This window comes from Bos indicus x Bos taurus, chromosome 3 (assembly GCF_003369695.1).
Source record: "Bos indicus x Bos taurus breed Angus x Brahman F1 hybrid chromosome 3, Bos_hybrid_MaternalHap_v2.0, whole genome shotgun sequence".
Taxonomy (NCBI): Eukaryota; Metazoa; Chordata; class Mammalia; order Artiodactyla; family Bovidae; genus Bos; species Bos indicus x Bos taurus.
In genome coordinates this window covers 49,572,838-49,596,915 of record NC_040078.1, presented here as the reverse complement: position 1 = coordinate 49,596,915, position 24,078 = coordinate 49,572,838, and the positions used below count along the sequence as shown (strand labels likewise).

Here is a 24,078-nt window from a genome sequence, read left to right as displayed (position 1 = left end):
TTTTGGGGAAAGACCTTCCCCCACTTTACAGTAACCCTGCTCAGTCCATGAGACTCAGATGAAGCTAACGCTGCCTCCCTTACCCCTGGGTGGTACACAGTCCCCTAAGGGGCTGGTGATAGGTAGAGTGGCCAGGCCAATACTGTCCAGGAGGACTGTGAATGCTGTGGGAAAGCCACTCCCTCTTTCCGCAGAGATTTTGGTATAAGGATGACCACTGAGGGCTGTGAGCAGCTGACTCACTACCCAGTGGAGAGGATCTGGCTGAGATCAGAGTCGGGCCGAGGCAAACAGCAAGGTAAGAGGGGGAAGGACACAGTGTCCTAGGTCCCCTGAACTTCCAGGTTATGTCAACCAATAAATTGTCTTTATTTAGGCAAAAAGCCTCCAATACTTTGGCAGAGAAACAGCCATTTGTAAAGAATGACACCATGAGAAGCCAGGGTGTGCTTTAGGGTGGTGGCAGGGCCAGTGGGGCAGAACTGAAGATGTGTGAACGAGCAGAGGCTGGGAAGGCGGGCTGGGGCAGGTTTGGAAGGGACTTGTCTTCTTGGAGGGTGGGTCATTAAGACTGTAAGTGTGAGAGTGATATTAGCAGATGTGAGTTTGGAATGTAACTCTGGTGTCATCATGGAGAAGAACCTGAACCAACAAAGAGTGGACTCTGGAGTCCAGGGAGGGAGGATTTAGGAAGGACTGGTAGAGAGATGAGAAGGCCTCTGGGGTTCAGAGAGCCTAGAAGGTAAGAGGAGGAGCTGAGAAATACTAAGAGATGAGAAGACAAAGCTCAGTGACTGGGCATGACAGAGGCAGGGCAGGAGTCTGGGCAGCAGGCTCTACCTCCTGTCTACTCCACCTAATAGCTAATGGGGATCTTACCTAAACTCTTTAAGCCTCAGCTTCTATATCTGTAAAGTGGGAATGATGACAACCGACACTTGATGGAGCTGTCGGAGGACTGAAGGGACTAACGTACGTGAAAACACTTAGCACAGAGATTGGCACAAAGTTACACAATTAATGAGAAGTGTTGTGTGGAGGGCGATTTAAGGGTGACCCTAAAACCTCTAATTTAAGAATCTGGAAAAATGCAGAGGACTTGATCAGGGTAGGAAATGCTGAAGGAGGATGCACTGTACAGGGAGGGTGAACGCAAATTTATTTTGGGACATGTTGAGTCTGATGTGCCTGTAGAACCTGAGGGTGGGAGTGTCTAACAAGCAGGGGGACCTCATAACTTGAGGTTCGGTGACACTAGCAGTGGACAGCCGCTGAGGCAATGCAGACAAGAGATGGCTAAGGACAGACGTGACACCATGAGGGCTACAAGGGAACAGCCAAGAAGGATTTAGGGAGCTGTCAGGAGGCAGGAGATGTGAAGAGGGAACTGTTTCAATTGTGGATAAGCTGATAGAGAACAAGATCCATCTCTGTTTGGGGACTGTGGCAATCTTTGAGTGAGGAAAATGAGATTTGAAACCCAAGACCACTTGACTTGCTAAGGAATCTCTGGCTCCATGTACAGGGCTGTCCTGAAGGGGTCTTGGGTGGCCCTCAGGTGACTTGCTACCCTTACCTCCAGATATTGATTAGCCAGGCGTAGGGCACGATCAGTGATGTTAAATATATCCCTCCAGTTGAAGTTGTCCACATCGTCAGCCTGGCCCTCTCGAGGCCCGTTATAGAGGAAGCTCAGGACGGCTTCAGCAGTGATGCCTTCCTCACCAAGCTGCCTATTCCAAAAAGCTTTTACTGTTGGGTTCTCCAGAGTGTTCTTGGGAAGAAGCAATACAATTACAGCATTTAGAATTCCACAGGATCTCTGGTCTTGTTTTTAGGCCATTGTCAATTTTTAACAAATAGGATAGACTCTAAGTTTCCCTAAAAATCTAGTGGGTTTTCTTCTATCATAAAGCATATCTAGCTATATCCTGTTTTCCCCCTATACATAGGTCTCTATAAGAAAGGAGAGATGGGGGAGAGGGGTAGGGACATGGTATATTGGAAGCTTTCTTTTTCTTAAGGATTTTCTTTGGTTTCCTTTAAATTATTTCTGCTACACAGGACTCTTATCTCCTGATTTTGCAAAATGGAAAATGGGACCAGGGAGACACATTTGACTATCTTTGTAGTTACAGAACTGGCCCCTTGCGGAGATGCCCCTTTGAATCAGAGGCTCTCATGTATATGCATAACAGTGAAGAACCTCAGGAGGTCACTTGTCTTATGATGGTTCTTGTATTTCCCCAGTTTCAGAAACCTGTGCTGTACTTAGTCGCTCAGTTGTTTCCAACTCTTTGTGACCCCACGGACTGTAGCCCGCCAGGCTCCTCTGTCCATGGGATTCTCCAAGCAAGAATACTGGAGTGGGTTGCTATGCCTTGCTCCAGGGGATCATCCCAACCTAGGGATAGAACCCAGGTCTCCCGCATTGCAGGCAGATTCTTTACCATCTGAGCCACCAGCAAAGCCCTAGGTCCCATGCAAAGTCAATGATTCCACTTAAGGACAGCTTCAAAAACTGGAGCCTGTTATATTTTGATCTAATTCCAGGGAAAGTTTTGGGAAGAGCAAACAAATGGAACTTTCCTGGCCCTTCTCTTCCCCTCTCCCTCCCGACCTCTAATGCCATCCGTACTCTGATCATGCTCATCTGTGTGCTCTTGTCAAAGAAGTACCAGATCTGGGGCCCTACTTCTTCCCAGACTTTGACCAACTTCCTGACACGCTCCAGCTCTTCAAACGTCGAATTAGCCTAAAATCAGACAGAGACAGCAAAAGAATGGAGAGAGAAAAAGTAAGAGACAATCTTTGGTTGTACCTTTCCTGTCACTAACCTTCAATGTTTAGGAAAGGGTTTTCAAGGAAGTGTCTTTATTTTTTCAGTCAACTGATATTTCCCAGAACAATCGGCTATTTCCCAGCCTCCAGGACTGACAGAATCTCATTTCTCAGTGGTATTCCTAATATTGATGATGTATTGTCTCAGAATCTCATTAAAGCTAGATTTGGACTCCCTGTGAGCAAATGCTCTCCCTCCCTTCCTCCCTATCTTTGTCTATTCCCGGAAGCTAGGCTTCAGAGAACTGTGAACTCCTCTCTAAGGGATAGAATTTAGGCAATGAGGAAGAAAATATCATTGCAGGCTCCATAGAGAAGGGAGGGTCCAGGCAGGGGCACCGGTGCAAAGCCTTCCCAGGGGAGGAACCCAGTGTCCACTGAGCAAAAAACAAACAGAAGGCTACCACCAGGAGGGCACAGTAAAACACACACACACACTCACACATACACACACATGCATGCACATACACTCTCGTTCTACTGGACAGCCAGAGGCAGAAGGCAGAAGGGACAAGACCAGCTGGGACCTTACATTCTTCAGTATCCTGCGTGTTGCAGGGGAATCTGGAGTAAAGAGGATTTTTCCCATCAACAAAGGCTTTGCTGCCCGCCAGGCTATTTTGGTTAGAGGGTTTGACTCCAGGCTCTGGATCAATGCGTTACAAAAGGTTGCTGTCAGGAGAGAAGGGATGGATTTTATAGGAACTCCCTGTTGCTCAGCTAAACATAGTCATTAGTGTGTTCAAATCACATGTTTCATTCAACTATATGCTGGAGGATTTGACAAATAACCTAAATTAATAGGCTGCACTCCACCAATAACAAGCTCATCATTAGTAAGTAACAAAATGCCGCAGTGCATCTCAATAAAGGCCTCATCAGAGAAACAAAGGACGGGGCTTGCCCTCGCTTTCTTTTTTTTTACCCCCCTGCTTTAGAAGAAGGTTGAGAAGACTGCTTGCGATTATTAAAAGGAACAGAGGACATTCTCAGATGAAAGGGACCGAGAGGCCAAATGAGGCCTTCACTGGAAATCTCAGCTTTAGTTTCAATAATTTCCCTTCAATTAGCCGCTTAACTTCTTTGTTGTGTGTGGCTATCTTGGGGCCCAACTGCTTTGGGTGCGTGCCTCATTGCCTCTTTAATTTTTAACTAGTGGGCTAAGTTGCATTTCGTCCATACCCCACCCTCCTTTACCCCACAGGAGCCAAAAAAAATAGGGAAAAGTGGGAAAGATAACTTGCAAGCAACTTGCCATTTGGAACACAATTCAATAGTACTCACACGGATTTTCACCGTATTGTGTTTGTAAAAACATCCCCCAGCCATATTTATTTGCCAGAGCCCTTCTGACCCCAGCTCTGCTTGCAACTCTGGGCTGCCTCCTCATTTATCTTTCTCTTCCTCTAGAACTTAACCCTAGTTCAATCAGATCAGTAGGAAATGTCCCCTCTGTTCCCTTTCCAAGCGGGTCTCAGTTCTTTCCTTGACTCACTTCCAGATTTCTTTCGGAGCACTGCCCCTCTTCCTACTTGGGGAAATGGACTCTGTGCAAGGAGAAGCCTCTTTGCCCAAAGCTGATCAACAAGACCCAGGGTAAGTCAACCCCAGGATTAATTTCACCTGCAAGTGTTACCCTATCAGCTTAACCCAACATTAGAAGCCAATTTATATGCAGGACTTAGAAAACTTACTTGTTCTTTCATCATAAGAATAGATAGGATCTTTCCTTGTGGAGTCGATCCCTAGAAAGGCCTTATAGTTATTGTCTTCATACCAGTTGAAGGAGAACACCCGAGATCCTCCTCCCTCGGGGTAGCCACACAAGAGGTCAGACAGGATGCCCATCAGCTGCGTGAAGGTCTCCGGGCCACCAGTCTGCACGAGTGGCCTGGTCACCCACAGCAAGTCTTGAACACTTGGCCGGTGGATGAACTATGGCAAGGCAAAGGCTTCAGGTCATTCTAAGGCAGTCAGAGTCACAACCCACTGTGAAGCCAAAGCTCCAAAGTTTGGGGAGATCTCAGCATATGCGTTTGATTTCCACATTTAAAAGAAAATATAAATATTCTTGGCGATCTTTAATCCAGGTGTGAAATAAAAGCTACTGCCATCCACTCAGGCCCTAGGAGGAAACTAGGATGAGCCTTAAAGAAGATAAAAGAGTTAACTTCCAAAAGCATTTTAATATTACTTCTCTTTCCCAGTCTGTTTAGCGTGAATTCCCTGGGAATGTATCCTTAGCGAAATGTAGAGAATATTTCTTTGTAAGTCAGTTCTTTGGTTCTGTTATTCCCACCAAGATGGAGCTACTGGAAAAAACTGGGAAATGAAATGAAGGAGTAGCTCTGTCTTAGAAAGGCAAAGTCAGGGCAAATTTGGTCTTTGGCCAAAAGTTTAGAAATTAGTTTCTTATATTTGGAAAATTATCTTCTTATTAGCTTAGCTTTACCAAATGTGGACTGTTCCATTTACCTGAAATGTGTGGTTTGTGGTTCCTTTCCGTCTGTGTGTGTGTGTCTATATTTTAGGATCGAAGCAAATATAGAACAAATGAACTCTCCATTCCTGGAAAAACTCTTTAAATTCTGCACCAAACTAAGAAGAGGCTGGTGGTCCTCTCTCCATATGGGTACTGGTGGCACTCACTGGCCTCATTTTTTGAAGGTGAATCTATAATGCTGAGAACTAAGTTAAGGGCTGCCAGAGTTGCCAAGATATCAGTTTCCATACTACCATTTGACTTTAAAGGAAAATACAAAATAAAAACCATGCTGCTTTTATTCCCCAAACAGACTTGGTTACCTGTTTTCAAAGGCATATGGAGGTCTTAAAAAACCATTCAATCTGGTGAGACTGAAAATAGTTCTCCTACTGCAATAAGTGATGTTTACCTGTCATCTCCTCTCTGTCCACATGCCAACACTTGCCCTCTGAGACTGTTGAGTGCCGTGGAGAATCCACATAGTGAGTCACGCCTATAATCACAGTCTAGGCTTCAATAATAAAGATGGAATCTCAAATTGCTTTAATAGCAGTAAGCCTTATGACAGTCTTGTAAGAGGTTATTACCATTATTATGTTGCTCATTTAATCAAAGCGCTCAGAGATGAAGAGGCTGTTCCAGGGTCAAATGGTCTAGTATCAGTTAATGTAAACAGGGCCATCTGTTTCAGTGCAGTTCACGAATGCTAGACTTGTTATCTAGTCAGGCAAGAAACTTTCTGGAACTCCCACATGGAGTTAAGAGTGTTGATTTGCTTTGGAGATTAAAAAAAAAATTCTCTATCAACTTCAACCCTATTATACTGATATACATTTTTTAAATGCTTATGAAGAGAAGAATGTTAAATAGAGACTCCCACTACAGCAGGTGGTCATCAGTACAATGGGTCCTTTTCTAACTTGCCCTGCACAGCACTCTGCCCAGGCTGAGCTTAGTTTTATGAGGACAGATTCTAACCATGCAGATTTCAAGGTTGGCAAAGCCCAAATCAGCTGAGAATACTGGAGGGAAAAAAGTTGGGGGAAAATTATGTTTCCCCTTTGCCTCTCTTTCATAATATTCATTACACATGAAGCTAATTGTTTATTTCACAGCTCTCCTCCCTGTTGGACTACATATTTCACAAGGCAGTGACCATATATCTGTCTCTTCATCATCGTGACCACAGCACCTGTCATCTGTTGAGTGGAAAATCGTTTATATATGGGCAAAGGCTTGTGTATTTGATTAAAATGTGCACATCATTTATAAAACAACACCAAAAAGTCACTCTCTTTGTGATGAAATGAGTAATGTATATAAGACACTTAGAGTCTGTAAGTATATGCTATTACTATTAATGGTATAGATTCATGTGGATTTTAAGGACATAAGAGAATATAGGATCATGTCAGAAAGAATGAAAAGATTTGAATTCAGTTGTCAGTCCCCTGATAATCCACTATACCAGTTAAAGTGTTGTTTCCTTCTAGGTGTGAAATTAGACAAATGGTTCCTTTTTGTCTGCCTCCCACTCAGGAGCATGGATAATTAAGGATATATGAACAGGTGTTTTGAAATTGCTAGATGGAAAAATCAAATGTATTTCTCCTTGGACGGGTCCGAAGTACAATTAAATTATTTGATATATTAAGTGTGATAAAACAGTGAAAAGATATAATGGAATTATATTACTATCATCAAGCCACTTACTTCTTGAATTCTTGGTGACATATCAGATAATATTCTTCCCCAGGATCTCAGATTCATACCTTGAGAACGGCTGTCTAGGAGTCTGGGAAACTGTAATTGATAGGAAAAAAATATTTTAAAAACATATATATACATGTATGTGTGTGTATATAGGTCTACATATGCACGTTTGGTGCTATCTGATCTCCGGTATGCTGGTAAAACATTTCCTACCTTCTTTCTGATTACAGGACCTCTTCTGCAAGATTGCTTTCAAAAACAAGTTTTTGTCTAAGAGAAAATCAAAGGTTCTTATTCTCAACCCTACTGAACTAGTCAATCACAAATAGTTTTATGGTGACATTAAATACACCAAAGTGATTCTGATTGCTGGTTTAGTGATACCAAACAAGACTCCTGGAGGAAGGAAAAGAGAGCAGCTGCTGGTGCGTAAAGGAGGCTGCCCATCTGTTCACCTGGGCTTTGTGGACACTCGCAGGCTTCCTTGTCATTGTTGTCCCTTTATGTCCTTTCCAAACAGGTTGTGTTTCTTCCTCTGTTCAGCACCAATCTGTTATGGATGTGCCAACTCCAGCACCTTTCTTTTCAAAGCTGCTGCTGGCAGCCTTGAATAGAGAGAGTAGTTCCCTCTCAGAGTCTCTGTCTCATGCTAGTGTTCTAGTGATCCCAGGCCTGTGCAGCAATACAGGGCTGTTTGCATGTTTTCCACCGCTGTGGGGAAGGTGGAAGTTCACGAGTTTTCTGGCTCTGAGTCCCGGAGCCTGATGTGAACACCTTGTTTGGCAGAAATCAAGTTCAAGTCCTGAATGAATGACTTCATTCTTCATAGTTTCAAAATGATTGAATCACCAGTTCTCTGTTTTTTTAGGATTGAATTCTAACTTTTGAGATGGTGATTCAAACTCAAGTGTGCCCCTTGAGTAGGCCTGGAGGGGATCTGCGTTTTAACAAGCTCAACATATAATTCTCATTCATATATTTGTGGACCACAAGCCACAAGCCTTGCCTTCTCATTTGCCAGTACCGCTCTCCTAAATGCTGGGGGTACTGACCCAGCTGCAGCAAAGCAGAGAAGCAGGTGGAGTTGGGCTTTGAGCAGCCTGGCTCTTTCTAGCTGTGGCCCTGCTCCCCTCTCTCCTGGCTGTAGGTGCAGGAGCCCTCATATTTCTCTCTGACTCTGAACTGAAGAGTAAGTGTATGTACACTTATGGAGCATTAGCGTTTCAGACTTACTTTATAACTGCAGTATGAAAGACCTCCTTATGCATGCGAGCTACAAAGCAGCAGCAGGAGAATTTTCTAGACTAAGGAGCAGTAAAGCCACCATTGAGACTGTAACCTTGAGAAAAGTCTTTTCTCCTTAACCTTTACACTGGTCCCAGACTTTGGTCTTGCCATGACTACTTTGCAAACTCCTTGAAAATAGCTTCAGTGTTGGGCAAAGTACTTTAATTCCTGTTTTCCCATAAGATGGTGGGGCTGAGAAGAGTAGGTAGGAAGGGAGGAAGCCAGCAGGTAAAAATATATGCCAGTGGTAAGATATCACTCAGTCCTGCTGACTCGCCTTCCAAACTACCTCCAATAAGAACTATTACAGATGAAAGGGGATATAAGACATAACCAATTACAATGCTACTGTGAACCTTATTTTGACTTTGATCTGAACAAACCACCTGTAACAAGCAAAGGGAAAGTTAACGTAACAGGGTATTAGGTATTATTGAGGAATTAATTTTGTTGGGAGTGATCATAGAACTGTGGTTTTGTTAAAACAAGTAAGTTTTTATGTTAGGGATACATAGGGAAATATGTGTGGGTGAAATGTTGTGTATAATTTGCTTTAAAAGACTTCAGGGAAAAAAGGAACAGATAAAACAAGAACAGCCAAATGTTAATAATAGTTGAAGCTGGGTGATGGGTACATGGGAGTTTATGATGTTGTTTTCTCTATTATAGTTATTTCTATAAAAAATTCTAAAAATAAAAAGGTTTTTGCATGCATAAATAAATTAATATTGCATGAATACTCTCGCCTCTCTTTGTTCTTTCCTCACTAAACTGTTTTGCTTAAGTTCTCTTTGCTTCTTTCTCAGAACATCTTATGAGAACAGCCTTCTTGCTGGCCTCTTGACCCTAATCTCCTTCCTTCAGATGCACCCTCCACACTATAGCCTGAGTTACCTGACATGACAATACAATCATGTTACTTCTCCCGCACAAAGATCCTCCGTGGCTCCCTACTGTCTCCAGGAGAGAAGGTCAGTACCCATGCTGGACACACATGACTTCTCATGAGCTGGTGCGTGGCTCCCTCTCAAGCCTTCTCTCTTACTTTTCCTTCAGAGTCTAGACTTCATTCTACACTCCCTAATGTGCCAGTCCCTTTCTCATGCTTCCTGGCCTGTGCACATTGTCTGCCTCCCTCCTCTGCTTGGTAAAGTTTTCCTCATTCTTCAAGGCTGATTCCTAAGACCACTATCTATAAAGCAGTGTTCTCATGGTAGATTCAGAAGATGCTTCTTTTTATATGCTTCTTCACTCACCCTTGCTCTGTTGAGTTTTTAAGGTGCCCTGTTTATTTCCTTCCTTGCACTCTTCACCATAGGTAATGATTCTACTGTTCACATGTTATCTGTCTCTCTTATTATACTCTAAGCTCCATGTAGACAGGAACTATGTCTGTGTGTTGGGCACATAGTAGACATTCAGGCACATATCAAATATGATGAATGAATGCTCATAGCAACAAGCAGGTGCCTGCTACTTCATGAAATGGTATGCTTACTAAGGGCAGTGCATAGGTAGATAGGAAGATAGATAGATAGGAAGACATTTATTATAAGGAATTGGCTCATGAAATTATGGAGGCTGGCCAATCCCAAGATCTTCAGGGTGAGTTGGTAGGCTAAGTGTGTATTAGTCGCTGAGTCATGTCCAACTCTTTGCCACCCCATGGACTAGTTCATCAGACTCCTCTGTCCATGGAATTCTCTAGGCAAGACTACTGGAGTGGTTAGCCCTTCCCTTCTCCAGGGGATCTTCCCAACACAGGGATTGAACCTGGGTCTTCTCCATTGCAGATAGATTCTTTACCATCTGAGCCACCAGGGAAGCCCAAGCGGGCTGGAGACCCACAAAGAGTTGGTGTTTCAATTTGAGTTCAAAAGCAGAAAAAGAATCAATGTCCTATTTCAAAGCTAGTAAGGCAGGAAGAATTCTCTCTTACTTGGGAGAAGGTCTTCCCTGCTCCACCCTTTATTCCCACATTTCTTAGAAGAACAATTCACATTCAGTGATTCATTTCCTCACCAGCACTTCCTAGTCTCCTACCTTCATCATCCTACCAAGATGCTTTCACTAGAATCCCCAGTTTTAGAGGCTAAAGGATGCTTTCGGTTCTGGTCTTTTCAGACCTCTCTGCTCTTGACAATTTGGTCATGCTCTTTTCCTCCATGACACTCGGCTTGCCTGGTTTCCTCTGTTCTCTCTCTGCCTGTCCAAGTGCTTCTGCTTCCACCTTCTGCATTATGTGCTGAGGTTCCCGAGGACCTCCATACCCTTGCTCTTCTCACTCCACACACTCTCTCTGGGTTTTTTCATTCCCTTTATCATTTAATCCGCTACATTTTTGTTGATGACTTCTAAATCTGCATCTCCAACTTTCAATTGTTTGCTGGATAATTTGCTCAAATCCAATTTGTCCTAAACTGATCTCATTATGTTCTCCCAAACCAGCTTCTGTTCTGGGATGCCCTTCCTCAGTTGGTGGCACTGCCTCCTGCCTGTCACCAGAGCTGGAAGCCTGGGAGTCACGGGTGATTCTTCCCCATCCCATTGTCAAAATCCAAGCCTGAAGATCTAGAAGCTGGTGCTGGATCTGAGTGTGGGCCAGGATGAGCCATTAAAATGCAGAGAGGGGAGCAAAGAGAAATAGGAAAGACAGCCTTAGAAAGAAGCTGGAATCAAGGGATGGAGACTAAAGAAGCTGTACAGAGAAAAACAAGCAGGGTCCTAGATGATGGGAGGCACCTAAGAGAGACGAGAAGTCCAGAGGCACAGAAGATAAGCAACTGTCACATTCATGCACCCAGAGACTGGACAGCAATCAGTCAGTCACAGCTCCTATCACTTTTAAGTACTTTCTCTTCTTTGTGAGTTTGTTGTGTGTTTTCCTCACTTAACTGTGGACTAGATACTATCTATGTCTGTGCTTTGCCTCAGTGGACAGCTTCTTTCCATCCTCTCTCCTTCATCTCCATAGGCTCTAGGCATGCTCTGATCTTAAAACTTGATCCTGCCTCAAATTCACATGTTTAAAGCATGTGTGTCTCTGTCTATAGCTATATTGATACAGGTAGATAGATACACATTTTTAAGGCTCTTAATTTTACTTTTGAAATTTGACTTTGACTAACTGCTTTATACAGTCAGCAAAAACAAGACCGGGAGCTGACTGTAGCTCAGATCATGAACTCCTTATTGCCAAATTGAGACTGAAATTTAACAAAGTGGGGAAAACCACTAGACCATTCAGGTATGACCTAAATCAAATCCCTTATGATTATACAGTGGAAGTGAGAAATAGATTTAAGGGACTAGCTCTGATAGACAGAGTGCCTGATGAACTATGGATGGAGGTTCGTGACATTGTACATGAGACAGGGAGCAAGACCATCCCCATGGAAAAGAAATGAAAAAAGCAAAATGGCTGTCTGAGGAGGCCTTACAAATAGCTGTGCAAAGAAGAAAAGTGAAAAGCAAAGGAGAAAAGGAACGATATAAACATCTGAATGCAGAGTTCCAAAGAATAGCAAGGAGAGATAAGAAAGCCTTCCTCAACAATCAATGCAAAGAAATAAAGGAAAACAACAGAATGGGAAAGACTAGAGATCTCTTCAAGAAAATCAGAGATACCAAGGGAACATTTCATGCAAAGATGGACTCGATAAAGGACAGAAATGGTATGAACCTAACAGAAGCAGAAGATATTAAGAAGAGGTGGCAAGAATACACAGAAGAACTGTACAAAAAAGATCTTCATGACCCAGATAACCACGATGGTGTGATCACTCACCTAGAGCCAGACATCCTGGAATGTGAAGTCAAGTGCGCTTTAGGAAGCATCACTATGAACAAAGCTAGTGGAGGTGATGGAATTCCAGTTGAGCTATTTCAAATCCTGAAAGATGATGCTGTGAAAGTGCTGCACTCAATATGCCAGCAAATTTGGAAAACTCAGCAGTGGCCACAGGACTGGAAAAGGTCAGTTTTCATTTCAATCCCAAAGAAAGGCAATGCCAAAGAATGCTCAAACTACCACACAATTGCATTCATCTCACACGCTAGTAAAGTAATGCTCAAAATTCTCCAAGCCAGGTTTCAGCAATACGTGAACCGTGAACTTCCAGATGTTCAACCTGGTTTTAGAAAAGGCAGAGGAACCAGAGGTCAAATTGCCAACATCCGCTGGATCATGGAAAAAGAAAGAGAGTTCCAGAAAAACATCTACTTCTGCTTTATTGACTATGCCAAAGCCTTTGACTGTGTGGATAACAATAAACTGTGGAAAGTTCTGAAAGAGATGGGAATATCAGACCACCTGACCTGCCTTTGAGAAACCTGTATGCAGGTCAGGAAGCAACAGTTAGAACTGGACATGGAACAACAGACTGGTTCCAAATAGGAAAAGGAGTTCGTCAAGGCTGTATATTGTCACCCCGCTTCTTTAACTTCTATGCAGAGTACATCATGAGAAACGCTGGGCTGGAAGAAGCACAAGCTGGAATCAAGATTGCCGGGAGAAATATCAATAACCTCAGATATGCAGATGATACCACCCTATGGCAGAAAATGAAGAGGAACTAAAAAGTCTCTTGATGAAAGTGAAAGAGGAGAGTTAAAAAGTTGGCTGAAAGCTCAACATTCAGAAAACTAAGATTATGGCATCTGGTCCCATCACTTCATGGCAATTAGATGGGGAAACAGTGGAAACAGTGTCAGACTTTATTTTGGGGGGCTCCAAAATCACTGCAGATGGTGATTGCAGCCATGACATTAAAAGACGCTTACTCCTTGGAAGGAAAGTTATGACCAACCTAGATAGCATATTCAAAAGCAGAGACATTACTTTGCCAACAAGGTCCATCTAGTCAAGGCTATGGTTTTTCCAGTGGTCATGTATGGATGTGAGAGTTGGACTGTGAAGAAAGCTGAGCACCAAAGAATTGATGCTTTTGAACTGTGGTGTTGGAGAAGACTCTTGAGAGTCCCTTGGACTGCAAGGAGATCCAACCAGTCCATCGTAAAGGAGATCAGTCCTAGGTGTTCATTGGAAGGACTGATGCTGAAGCTGACACTCCAGTACTTTGGCCACCTCATGTGAAGAGTTGACTCATTGGAAAAGACTCTGATGCTGGGAAAGATTGAGGGTAGGAGGAGAAGGGGACAACAGAGGATGAGATGGCTGGATGGCATCACAGCCTCGATGGACATGAGTTTGGGTGGACTCCGGGATTGGCGATGGACAGGGAGGCCTGGCATGCTGCAATTCATGGGGTCGCAAAGAGTAGGACACGACTGAGCGACTGAACTGAACTGAACTCATTTAATGAATGATCTGGTACAATGTCTAAGCAATCACTGCAAATACTTACTAATGTTTGTAAAGGGAAAGACTGATCTATAAACCAGTTTTTTAAATTTAGAATTTCATGAATATTAAACTTAACCATAAAGTTGAATAACATTACCTTTCTTAAGGATTCAATTTAATGTTTATTAACTTTAATTCTAAGCTTTTTCTTTGTATTTTGAAGCCATTATTTTTATTTTTAGTAAAAGGTGAAAGATTTATGTGATCTGAAGAGAAACCAGAGTATGATTAATTTTTTATTTTTAGATCTCAAACATTTTTGTAGGCCTCTGCAAACCCTGTTGCCTTTAGTTACTAGGTTATCATTTTAGGGCCTAATAAAACAGCCTACCCACTCCATCTCACCCCATCCTCACCCTATTGGCCAGTCAGGTCAGGTAAAACCACCTCATCTTCTCCAGAAAGCTTTCTTCCCCTTCACCATCATGCTCTTCTTGCCCTCCTTCCCCGTAAGTTAATGTACCCCGTCTAGTTGCTCCTAAATCCTCTGTCCTTTTATCACTTTTACACTGGTTTGCTATTTTTTTTTAAGTCATGTCTCTTTCTGTTGTTGTTGTTTTAGTTGCTAAGTCGTGTCTGACTCTTTTGTGACCCTGTGGCCTGTAGCCCATCAGGCTCCCCTGTCCATGGGATTTCTCAGGCAAGAATACTGGAGCGGGTTGGAGATCCAGGGGATCTTCCTGACCCAGAGGTTGAACCTGCATCTCCTACATTGGCAGGTGGATTCTTTATCGCTGAGCCACCTGGGAAGACCCTCTGTCTTTCTACTATACTGTAAATTCATTAAGCATAGGAATACATTTTTTTTTATATATATCTTCAGAGTATGGTACATAGTAAATGTGCAATAAATGTGTACTGTATCACTTAATGAGAAAATAAACACAATCTAGTGGATAAGAGACAAAGTCTATTGTGATTTTAGGTTCAATGAGAGATATTTTTACAGGATACAATGGTGACTTACAGAAAGGGTGTGGTCGGCTCTGCCTAGGGATGGGGGAAGCTAAGACTTGGTTTTGCTTTGAAAGAAGACAAGGTAATGATCGTGAGAGTGAGGGCAGTGTTTATGGACAGAACAGGAGGGCCAGGAATTTCAGGAGGAGGAGGAATGTAAGGAGAGATGGCAAGAGAGACTAGAGGGCCAGCCAGTCAGAATAAGACCAGAAATTTGGGGAAGGGGGACAGGAGGAACAACTGCTGGAGGTTTTTGTGTTTGGTTAACATTTTCCTTTTCAGTCTTGTCTGTTATATAGAGTGAAGTAAATCAGAAAGAGAAAAACAAATATTTTATATTAGTGCATATATATGTGGAATCTAAGAAAATGGTACCCTATTTTCTGGGCAGGAATAGAGACACAAATATAGAGACTAGATGTGTGGACATGGTGGGTGGTGTGGTATGGATGAATTGAGAGATTGGGACTGACATATATACACTGCCATGTGTAAAATAGATAGCTAGTGGGAACCTGCCATATAGCACAGGGAACTCAGCTCGCTGCTCTGTGATGACCTACATGGGTATAGGGTGGGAGGGAGGCTCAAGAGAGAGGGGATATATGTGTGAATATAGCTGACTCATGTCGCACAGCAGAAACTGACAATATTATAAAGCAACTATATCCCATTAAAAAATAATTTAATAATATTCATTATGTTAATATAAATATTTACTGAGTTCCAGCTGTATCCCTGGTACCACAGCTGCAATGCCTTTCCTAGCTCTTTCCAGTGGAGATGGTAAATAATGAGGATCTTGTACTCGAACCTCTGTTTTAGATACCACCTACATCTCAGAACAGTGCTCCCCCATCCCGTCTCCCCAGGGAACACTTCATATGTGTCTAGTCACCAACTGTCTGATTGATGTTGCCATAAATTATAAAATAACTTTCCCAGGCTCCCTCCCCCAGTATCTATTCAAATTTGCATGGATTGTTCCTGCCAAAAGAACCGGAAGGGACTGTAAATTTATTTGAATGGAAATATGAAAACATTTCTGGAAAAAAAGGTCACAGACCAAAATGGCAAGTATCATCATCTCTCTCTCTCTCACACATACACACGCACACCACTGTTTCCTATGCCAAATAAATTCTCTCAATTTCCCAAACAACAAGTAACCCTTCTATGTCACGCCTGTCCTCAGCACTCAAGTTGAACTCAACCCGTTTAAGACCTGATTAGATCTCATAAGGAAGATTGGATATACAGATAGGGCTATAGAAAAGTAGGTCTCTATCATCTTCCATCAGCTTTGGGAGGTCTGAGGGGTTCCTGGGCCTTGGTCCAGAACTTGAAAAATGGATACAAGGTCCTACCCAGTAGCCAAGAAAATTCTGGTTACATGAGGTCTCTGGGTTCTCAAGGGACGAGGTACATGCCTATCCTTTGGGACTGTGTAATATTTTTTCTTGAGGCAGAATAAACTATATTCCCTACTAACAGAGAAAGCAATGGTAACCTACTCCAGTACTCTTGCCTGGAAAATCCCATGGGCGGAGGAGCCTGGTAGGCTGCCGTCCATGGGGTCGCAAAGAGTTGGACATGACTGAGTGACTTCACTTTCACTTTCATGCATTGGAGAAGGAATTGGCAACCCACTCCAGTGTTCTTGCCTGGAGAATCCCAGGGAAGGGGGAGCCTCGTGGGCTGCTGTCTGTGGGGTCACACAGAGTCGGACAGAACTGAAGTGACTTAGCAGCAGCAGCAGCTACTAAAAAAGTCTCACTTGAGCAATTCTTGCTGACACTTTGGATCCGACAGGTTAATCAAACAGATGCCACGCTGTCAGCACAAAAAAAGACATGTTTTAAGAGTTGACATTTTTGTTTTACTTTCTCTGATTCAAAGAAGGCCATCTGGAAACCAGTATTGATTTCTAAGTTGAGGATCTAACACAAGGGTGAATAGGTAACCTTGGGTTAAAATTGTCTTTACAAGGATAACGTGGTCTCTGGGAACTGGTGGAGGGCTCTGGAGTAAAGGGTGAGCTTCTGTCTTTAAACCACCCAGACAGAGGTGAAAAGCAGACGAAGCGGTAGACAGACAGTGAGGGGCCCACTGTGTTTAATTGTGGGCTGCTACAGGAAATCCAGATTTATCCGGGAGGGAAGTTGTTGCTAGGCAACTGGAGGAATGTAGATTTGAAGCATGTTTGTTGCAACCTGACAGTTGTGAAGCATCAGATGAAAAGAGAGGAAACCAGCTTCAGTGGTGAGGGGGCAACCAGGAGGGGACACCCTGAGTACCAGGAAATGCGTCATGAGTAGAGAATTCAGACTAAATCACTCAGAGCAGTGGGGAAATGCCAAACTGTCTCTACCGGGAGAGGTCACAGAGACAAGCTGTCTCCCAGAACTGGGGAGGAAGGAGGGGCAGAGAGTCTGAATGAGAGGGTGGGCTCTTGAACAGACAAGTAATGGGACTCTCTCCGGCTCAACAGAAACTGGGCCTTTTTCTTTCCATGGTGACTTCAGTTTTGTTTTCAGTATTTGTGGCTGATGAATGCAAAACTGAGTTTGGAATCTAGGGGCAGCCAAGAGACTACCCCTTGAAATAGTCCTCTTCCTAGTCTGAGGGTCTGGGGGTCTGGGGAGGAAGAATGTCCCACCTAAGTGTTTGAGGAGGACACTTCTGGGAGTGGAGCAATGAGGCGGCCCCCCACAAAGCAGCGACATTCTTATTTTTGTAAGAGCAAAAATGCTTTTTGTTTCAAAGTGCTTTTCTACCTCTAATGTAAATTTCACCACTGAATCCTATGAGATCCAGGGAATAGGTTTTGCTGTCTCAATTTTACACATGGGGAAGCTGAGTTCCTTGCAAATGACAGCAAGGAAGGGGCCAGTGCAGAGCCAGGACCAGGCCCCTGACCATCAGGAGATCTTGTGCACCCCAGCAGGCTGTCGGCCTTCTGGTCCTTTCTCTCTCTCTGGGGTCCTGTGCTCAGGGGAGAAGCTGATTACTTGATAAGGAGAATTAAGGAAGAATCTGTGGCTGTATTTTAAATCTTTTGGAAAGGATATACATGAATGGTAAGTAGGAAAGAAATTTTAATGCAAAAGCTCTTAACTTGGGGTCTGACTTCAGAGGCTTCAAGCGCCCCCACCTGCTGTGTGTCCGTGTGAACTCACATTTCTGTAGGGAAAAGGCTTAGAGCTGTTGTCACGTTCTCAAAGGCAGTCCTAATCTATAAAAAGATTAAGAACTACTGTTCTGGAGAGATAAGAAAACTCAGAGGCAGAAATCCTTCTTTAAACCAGTTTACCTTGGAGAAAACCGGATGCCTAACACGTTGCTACTCTATCTACAGCTACTGAATAAAGGCCAGAACCCCAGGACACTTTATCCTAAGAGCAGTCTTTGCAGGGGACTGTTTGTGTCCTAAGTGACTTTAGTTTTGACCTCTAAGTCTTTTTCTCCTTTTTAAATTCATAAAGCTACAACTCATCTGGTAAGAAAATAAGCCCTGGCCTATTTTAGGCTCCAGGCACCTACTGGTGCCTGGAGCCTAAAAGAAACCATTGCAGGCCAATGCCAGTCAAGCCCATAATCCTAATATACATTTAACATACATTAATGTCCCTCTCTCTTCCATTTCATTTCTTTATCAAAATCAGCTTGCCAAAATTTTGAATTATAATAGACACATAATTTTGTAGCTGTAGAAAGAACAAATACTAATGCTATAAATCAGCTGTATTTGCTGTGGCTAAATAATTTTCAAAAAACAATCTATTTTCTAACTTGATTTTCTTTTTGCTCAGCCTGCTGCGCTTCCCTCCACATTGCTGACACCGAGCACCACTGCTTTCTCTTCCTTCCCCCGAGACACCCTGCAAAAATGGGAGAATGTTGACAGCCCAAGGATTCAAAGAGGGGAGGAGAGAGATCATGAAGTGAAGTCACTAATGGGAGAAACCATCACAAAATCCTGGAGACATGGGGCTTTTCCAGAGAATTTTGAGGTGGCAACGTCACCCGAAAACTGAAACGCATAGTTGAAATTTAACAAACTGCAACGAATGATCCAAGAGAGCAGAAACCACGGCCAGCTCACACTGAGCAGGGGCAGTCCACCCACGCTTATTCCCAGTGATTCAGGAATTTAGGGAGCAGAGCCAAGAACAAAGCAGGACATTGAAAAGAGCATGTAGCAAGCACCCCTAAGACTGGCCTTTCTCCTATGGAACTCAATCAATGTTCAGCCACCCCATAGTCACAAAGACACAGGGAAAATGAAGTCAGAAAACTCAAAATGTTTCAGAGTAGTAGTTGAGGGAAAGGAAAGAAAGCTGAATCATGTCACATTGGAAGCGACTGCAAAGGGGAAAACCACGGGCCAAAATGCCGGGGAGGCCAATTTCCTCTATCAGTGTCCATTGAGAGGGGGAAGGGAGGGAAACGCAGATTTCCCAGCAGCGTGGCAGGTCTTGGCACCCGCCTCAGTTCTCCTGCCGAACTTCCACAAATAAACATGCAGAGCTGAAGGGACAGATTTGCTTCTCAGCAAGATTTCAAAGCTGTGCACCAGGAGTCAGGGAGAAAACAGGAAGGATTGAAGGGGGAGGAGGAGGGGGAGGGACACACACGCCTTGGGCCAGATCAGATGGGAAACAGCCCAACCCCTCACCCGAAACTGACACACCGTTTTTTATGAGGTGCAAGACGTTTCAGGTAGCCTCGGCAGTCTCAGTACCTCGGCCCAGGCCTGAGCTGCTGGGTTTCAAGCTGGGGGTGTTAGGTCTGAAAAGGCCACAGGTGAAGGCAAGCTCTTTTAAACCATCTCAACCCAGGTGAAAGCAAGAGGGGCTAATTCTTCTTGGAGTAAATCCAGTCAGCTGGCTGCTGTTTTTTTCCCAGTCTGCCTAGGTTATTGGGCACAGAGAGAGAGAGAGAGAGGAGTGTGTGTGTGTGTGTGTGTGTGTGTACACGCGAGCGTACATCTGGGGATGGGTGGGGTGGAGGAAGGCGTGGGTACTGCACTTGGATTATTTGAGGATGACAACACTCACTTCTGATCTCCAAGGGGCTGAGGAAAAACACAGCTGGCCCCAGTTGGTGCTGAGTCCCCAGCCCCCTTCTCCTAGTTTTCTTGGCTGTATGGCCAGTTTGGGGGTTAAACTTCCACCCACACGCCCAGGTCCTGACACAACAGGGGTAGGTGTCATGCAGTGGTTTAGTGAGTTGGCCCCTCTCTCTTTGTTAGTGAGCACCAATTTGGCAATTACTGAAAGCTTATTTATACACTGATACACATGTGCCTGAAAAACAGCCCAGGAGAACGGAAGACGCATTCAGCGCACAGGACCTAAGCTTGGCTGCTTGCCAACCAGCTGCAACAACAGCCCTCTCCCAGGGAGGCCTCTGCCCCGGCCTCCGAGCAGCTATGCCTGGCCCATGCCCCTCTGAGAGGGTTGGAGGGTCTGCCCTGAGCTTTTCTGTGCCCGTTTCATCACTGTTTTTCTAAAATCATTGATAGGGTGGGTATAGGAGCAAAAGTTCCATCTTACTGCAAATAATTCCTTATAGGTTTCCTTCTTCATGTTGGTGTTAATCGCTCAGTCATGTCTAACTCTGCAACCCTAGGGACTGTAGCCTGTCAGGCTCCTCTGTCCATGGGATTCTCCAGGCAAGCATATTGGAGTGGGTTGCCATTCCCTTCTCCAGGAGATCTTCCTGACCCAGGGGTCGAACCTGCGTCTGCCTGCAATACAGACAGATTCTTTACCATCTGAGCCACGTAGGTTTCCTTCTTTGTAGATGTTTAGTTACTTAGTCCATTTGTCAGCTGGAAAAGCACGTTTCAAGGTCATCACCTAGGTTGTTTGTCCTCTTTGCTTGGGCCCATGTGTCCTGTCTTGGTCAGGTCTTCCCCCACAGACAAGCAGGAGCAAGAAGATGGAAGGTAGGGCAACCCTATCTGCAGGGTTAGCCCATCTCCTGCCAGGGCTTTCTCCTCTTGGCAGTCTCTGGGTCAACAGCAGGGAAGACGCTTCTGCACAACACCCTGGTCTTAGGGGTGAAAAGTGAAAGTGCTCTGAGGCCTTCGGGGCATTTGGGTACTATTATTATTACGCTTGGTCTTCCCTCATAGCTCAGTTGGTAAAGAATCCGCCTGCAATTCAGGAGACCCCGGTTCCATCCCTGGGCCAGAAAGATCCCCTGGAGAAGGAGATGGCTACCCACTCCAGTATGCTTGCCCGGAAGATCCCATGAACAGAGTAGCCTGGTGGGCTACAGTCCATGGGTTGCAGAGTCAGACACAACTGAGCGACTAGCACTCATTCACATGCTTGGTCTACAGAAATTAAGTCTGTAAATCAAACTCCTATATTGTAGGTCCACAACTCTCAACCCTGGCTGGAATGAGAATGCCTGGGAAGCTTTTAAAAATGCTAAAAGAGAGCTTCCCTAGGGGCTCAGTGGTAAAGAATCTGCTGGCCAAATGCAGAAGACACGTGTTCAGTCCCTGATCCAGAAAGATCCTACATGCTGCATACCAACTAAACCTGTGTGCACATCTATTGAGCCTGTGCTCTAGAGCCTGGGCGCCTCTATTACTGAACCCACATGCTGCCACCACTGAAGCCTGAGCTCCCTAGAGCCAGTGCTCCGAAACAAAAGCCATCACAATGAGAAGCCTCTGCACTGCAACTAAAGGAGTCCCGCTCTCCACAACCAGAGAAAAGCCCACACAGCAATGAAGACCCAGCACACCAAAAATAAAATACGTAAATTTTTTTTTAAATGCTAAAAGCAATTGAATCAAAATCAATCAGCTGTGGGGAAAGGTGGTATTCGTAACTTTTAAAAGCTCCGCAGGTAACTCAGTATGCAACCACGCTGGAAACCACTGTTCTAGAGGCCAAATGTCCTAAGCCTCAGTGCTGTGACATGGCCTGTTTGTCTCAGGGTAGCTGGGAATTCAGTAAGGGTGTGCAGACCGTGGCTGGGCCCTTGGCCTCAGTGCCTGGTCCAATTCAGGTTTGAGTGCATGGACACGTGTACGTGGGTGGTGGGCAAGCACCCAGGGTCCATCTCAGGGAGGTGAGGGTGACCAACCAAAATTCTCTGGTTTTTGAATGCTGACACTTGCCAGAGCAGCATATAAGGACAGAAGAAAAAGCATGCTGGTTTTTCTTATATGATAAACATCTAAAGTCAGTAGCCTAAGTTATGGGTCCAGACCCTAATGAACCATTGTGCGCAGGTCGCCCTTTGTCCTGCTGTATACAAGCTGTCTGTCTTCATGCCCCAAAGGTACATTTGCTATAAAGGTGCTTCAAAAAGAGACACATGCCCCTACCCCTTTTCTAGCGCCCAGAGGATTGCATATTCCAGGTACTCAGGGAACCTCCCACAGATCTTCAAATACAAACCTACAAATGCAGGAGCTGGTCTCCCACGGTGCTGGGGTTCAGCTGTCCAGAATAAGGACCTTCATCACCTACTCACTCTCCTGTCCGAATCTGAAAACAAACTGAGAACTGTCTAAAATTGGGTTCCTCGAGGCACTTTGGACAGAGAAGTTAGAAATGCGTGACTTTTTATTCTCCTGGCAGAGATCTTTTCTGGGGCCCTTGACTCTCAGTATCGGTGGCATCCATAGATATGACCCCTTTACCCACTCTGGATCCCCAATGAACTGGGAAAATTATGGAGTGACATTTCAAGGAAAAGTCACACTGAAAGGAATGAAGTGTGAACCTTGCCATTAACTGTGGGGTCTTGTTTTACTTTGTTTTTAAAGGCCTTCACCTTGCTTTTAAAGACAAGCCTAAGGCAAATTTTCTACTTGAGAGAGCAAATTAAAAAAAAAAAAAGCAAAGCAAAGCAAAAATCCACAGTGCTTCGCTTGTGGTGCAGTGGTTAACAATCCGCCTGCCAATGCAGGGGACACAGGTTTGATCCCTGGTCTGGGAAGACCCCACGTGCCATGGGACAACTAAGTCTGTGTGCCACAACTACTGAAGCCCACGTGCCCCAGAGCCTGTGTCCTGAAACAAGAGGAGCTACTGCAGTGAGAAGCCCACAGACCACAGCTAGAGAGCGGCCCCCGCTCCCGCAACTAGAGAAAGTCCACGAGTAGCAACAGAGACCCAGAGCAGCCAGAAATAAATCAGTTAATAACTCTCTTAAAAATATACTAAGAAGCAGTTTGTTTTGTTTTTTTAAGACAAAACACAAATTCCTCCGGCAAGTTCTCAGTTGACTGGCACTCCCTGAAATATAGTTCCAGATATTACAATGTAGGCGAAAGAGAAAACACAATTCAATGCTAGAAAATTCTAATTCTGAGTGTTTCTTGAAGCGTGGCCTACAAAGACCTCTATCAGAATCACCTGTGTTAACAGCAGATTGCGGCCCAGCCCAGGTTTCCTGAATCAACCTCTGGGGGTAGGAATTTAGAGCTTGCATCTTTTACCAGCTTCCCTGATGATTTTCAGGCACTCTGAAGTGCGAGAACAAATGCCTGAAGCCTATCCCTCTCATCGTGTGTGTGTGTGTGTGTGTGTGTGTGTGTGTGTGTGTGTGTGTGTGTGTGTGTATGTGTATTAGTCACTCAGTCGTGTCCGACTCTTTGAGACCCCATGGACTGTAGCGCACCAGGCTCCTCTGTCCTTGGAATTCTCTATGCAAGAATATTGGAGTGAGTTGCCATTTCCTTCTGCAGGGGATTTCCTGACCCAGGTATTGAACCTGGGTCTCCCGTGTTGCGGGCAGATTCTTTACCATCTGAGAGCCACCAGGGAGGCCCCTTCGAGCAAAAGAAGAGATACAATCGAATCCCAAGACTATGTAGGATGTCGTTCTGAGCATAGCGTTGTGCTAGATCAGGCATGCCAAATTTTTGCAAATTTTCTGTAACATTTTCTCTGTTCTTTTCTACCCATAAACAGTAAGCTCTGAGGTCAAAAGCAGACCCAGAGAAGGGAGTGTAAAGCTCTCATTCACTGACATTTATTAAATGTTTTGCATATATTTTTAATGTATCTTTTCTACTATTCTTCAAAGTATTATATTTGTCTTACAGATGAGTGATAGGGCCAAGAAAGGTTAACCATCATGTCCATGATGACCTAGCCAGGAAGCCAATCCAGGGGTCCCCCCAGGCCTCCTCCTTTCCATACTGCCAGTGGTGGCGAAGAGGGCTGGTCCCACATTTGGCATGGGCCTAGGCCTGCCCCAACCCAAGTCTAAGGGTGAACCTAGTGGTGACTGCTGCATGTCTGGGCCATGTTCTGGAAATACTGTCAGCTGGTTTGGGGACCTCTGGAGCCTGTCTTGAACACCAAGTTTATGCCTTCCCTGACTGTTCATTCATGAGTTCCCAGTGGCCTGTCTCCTGGCTATACTGCCTCCAGAAATTACCTCCCAAGGG

The 24,078-nt window shown here is 44.4% G+C and overlaps 1 protein-coding gene across 1 annotated transcript in view; it reads right to left on the bottom strand.

The window, feature by feature from the left end:
- Positions 1–24,078, bottom strand: part of ABCA4 (ATP binding cassette subfamily A member 4) — a 144,247-nt gene that overhangs the window by 94,461 nt on the left and 25,708 nt on the right. The window contains exons 7-11 of the mRNA XM_027536459.1: positions 7,040–7,129; positions 4,536–4,776; positions 3,374–3,513; positions 2,639–2,755; positions 1,577–1,774 (exon numbers count right to left, since the gene is read on the bottom strand). Of these exons, the coding sequence (XP_027392260.1) occupies positions 1,577–1,774; positions 2,639–2,755; positions 3,374–3,513; positions 4,536–4,776; positions 7,040–7,129 (786 nt within the window). The remainder of the gene's footprint in view (positions 1–1,576; positions 1,775–2,638; positions 2,756–3,373; positions 3,514–4,535; positions 4,777–7,039; positions 7,130–24,078) is intronic.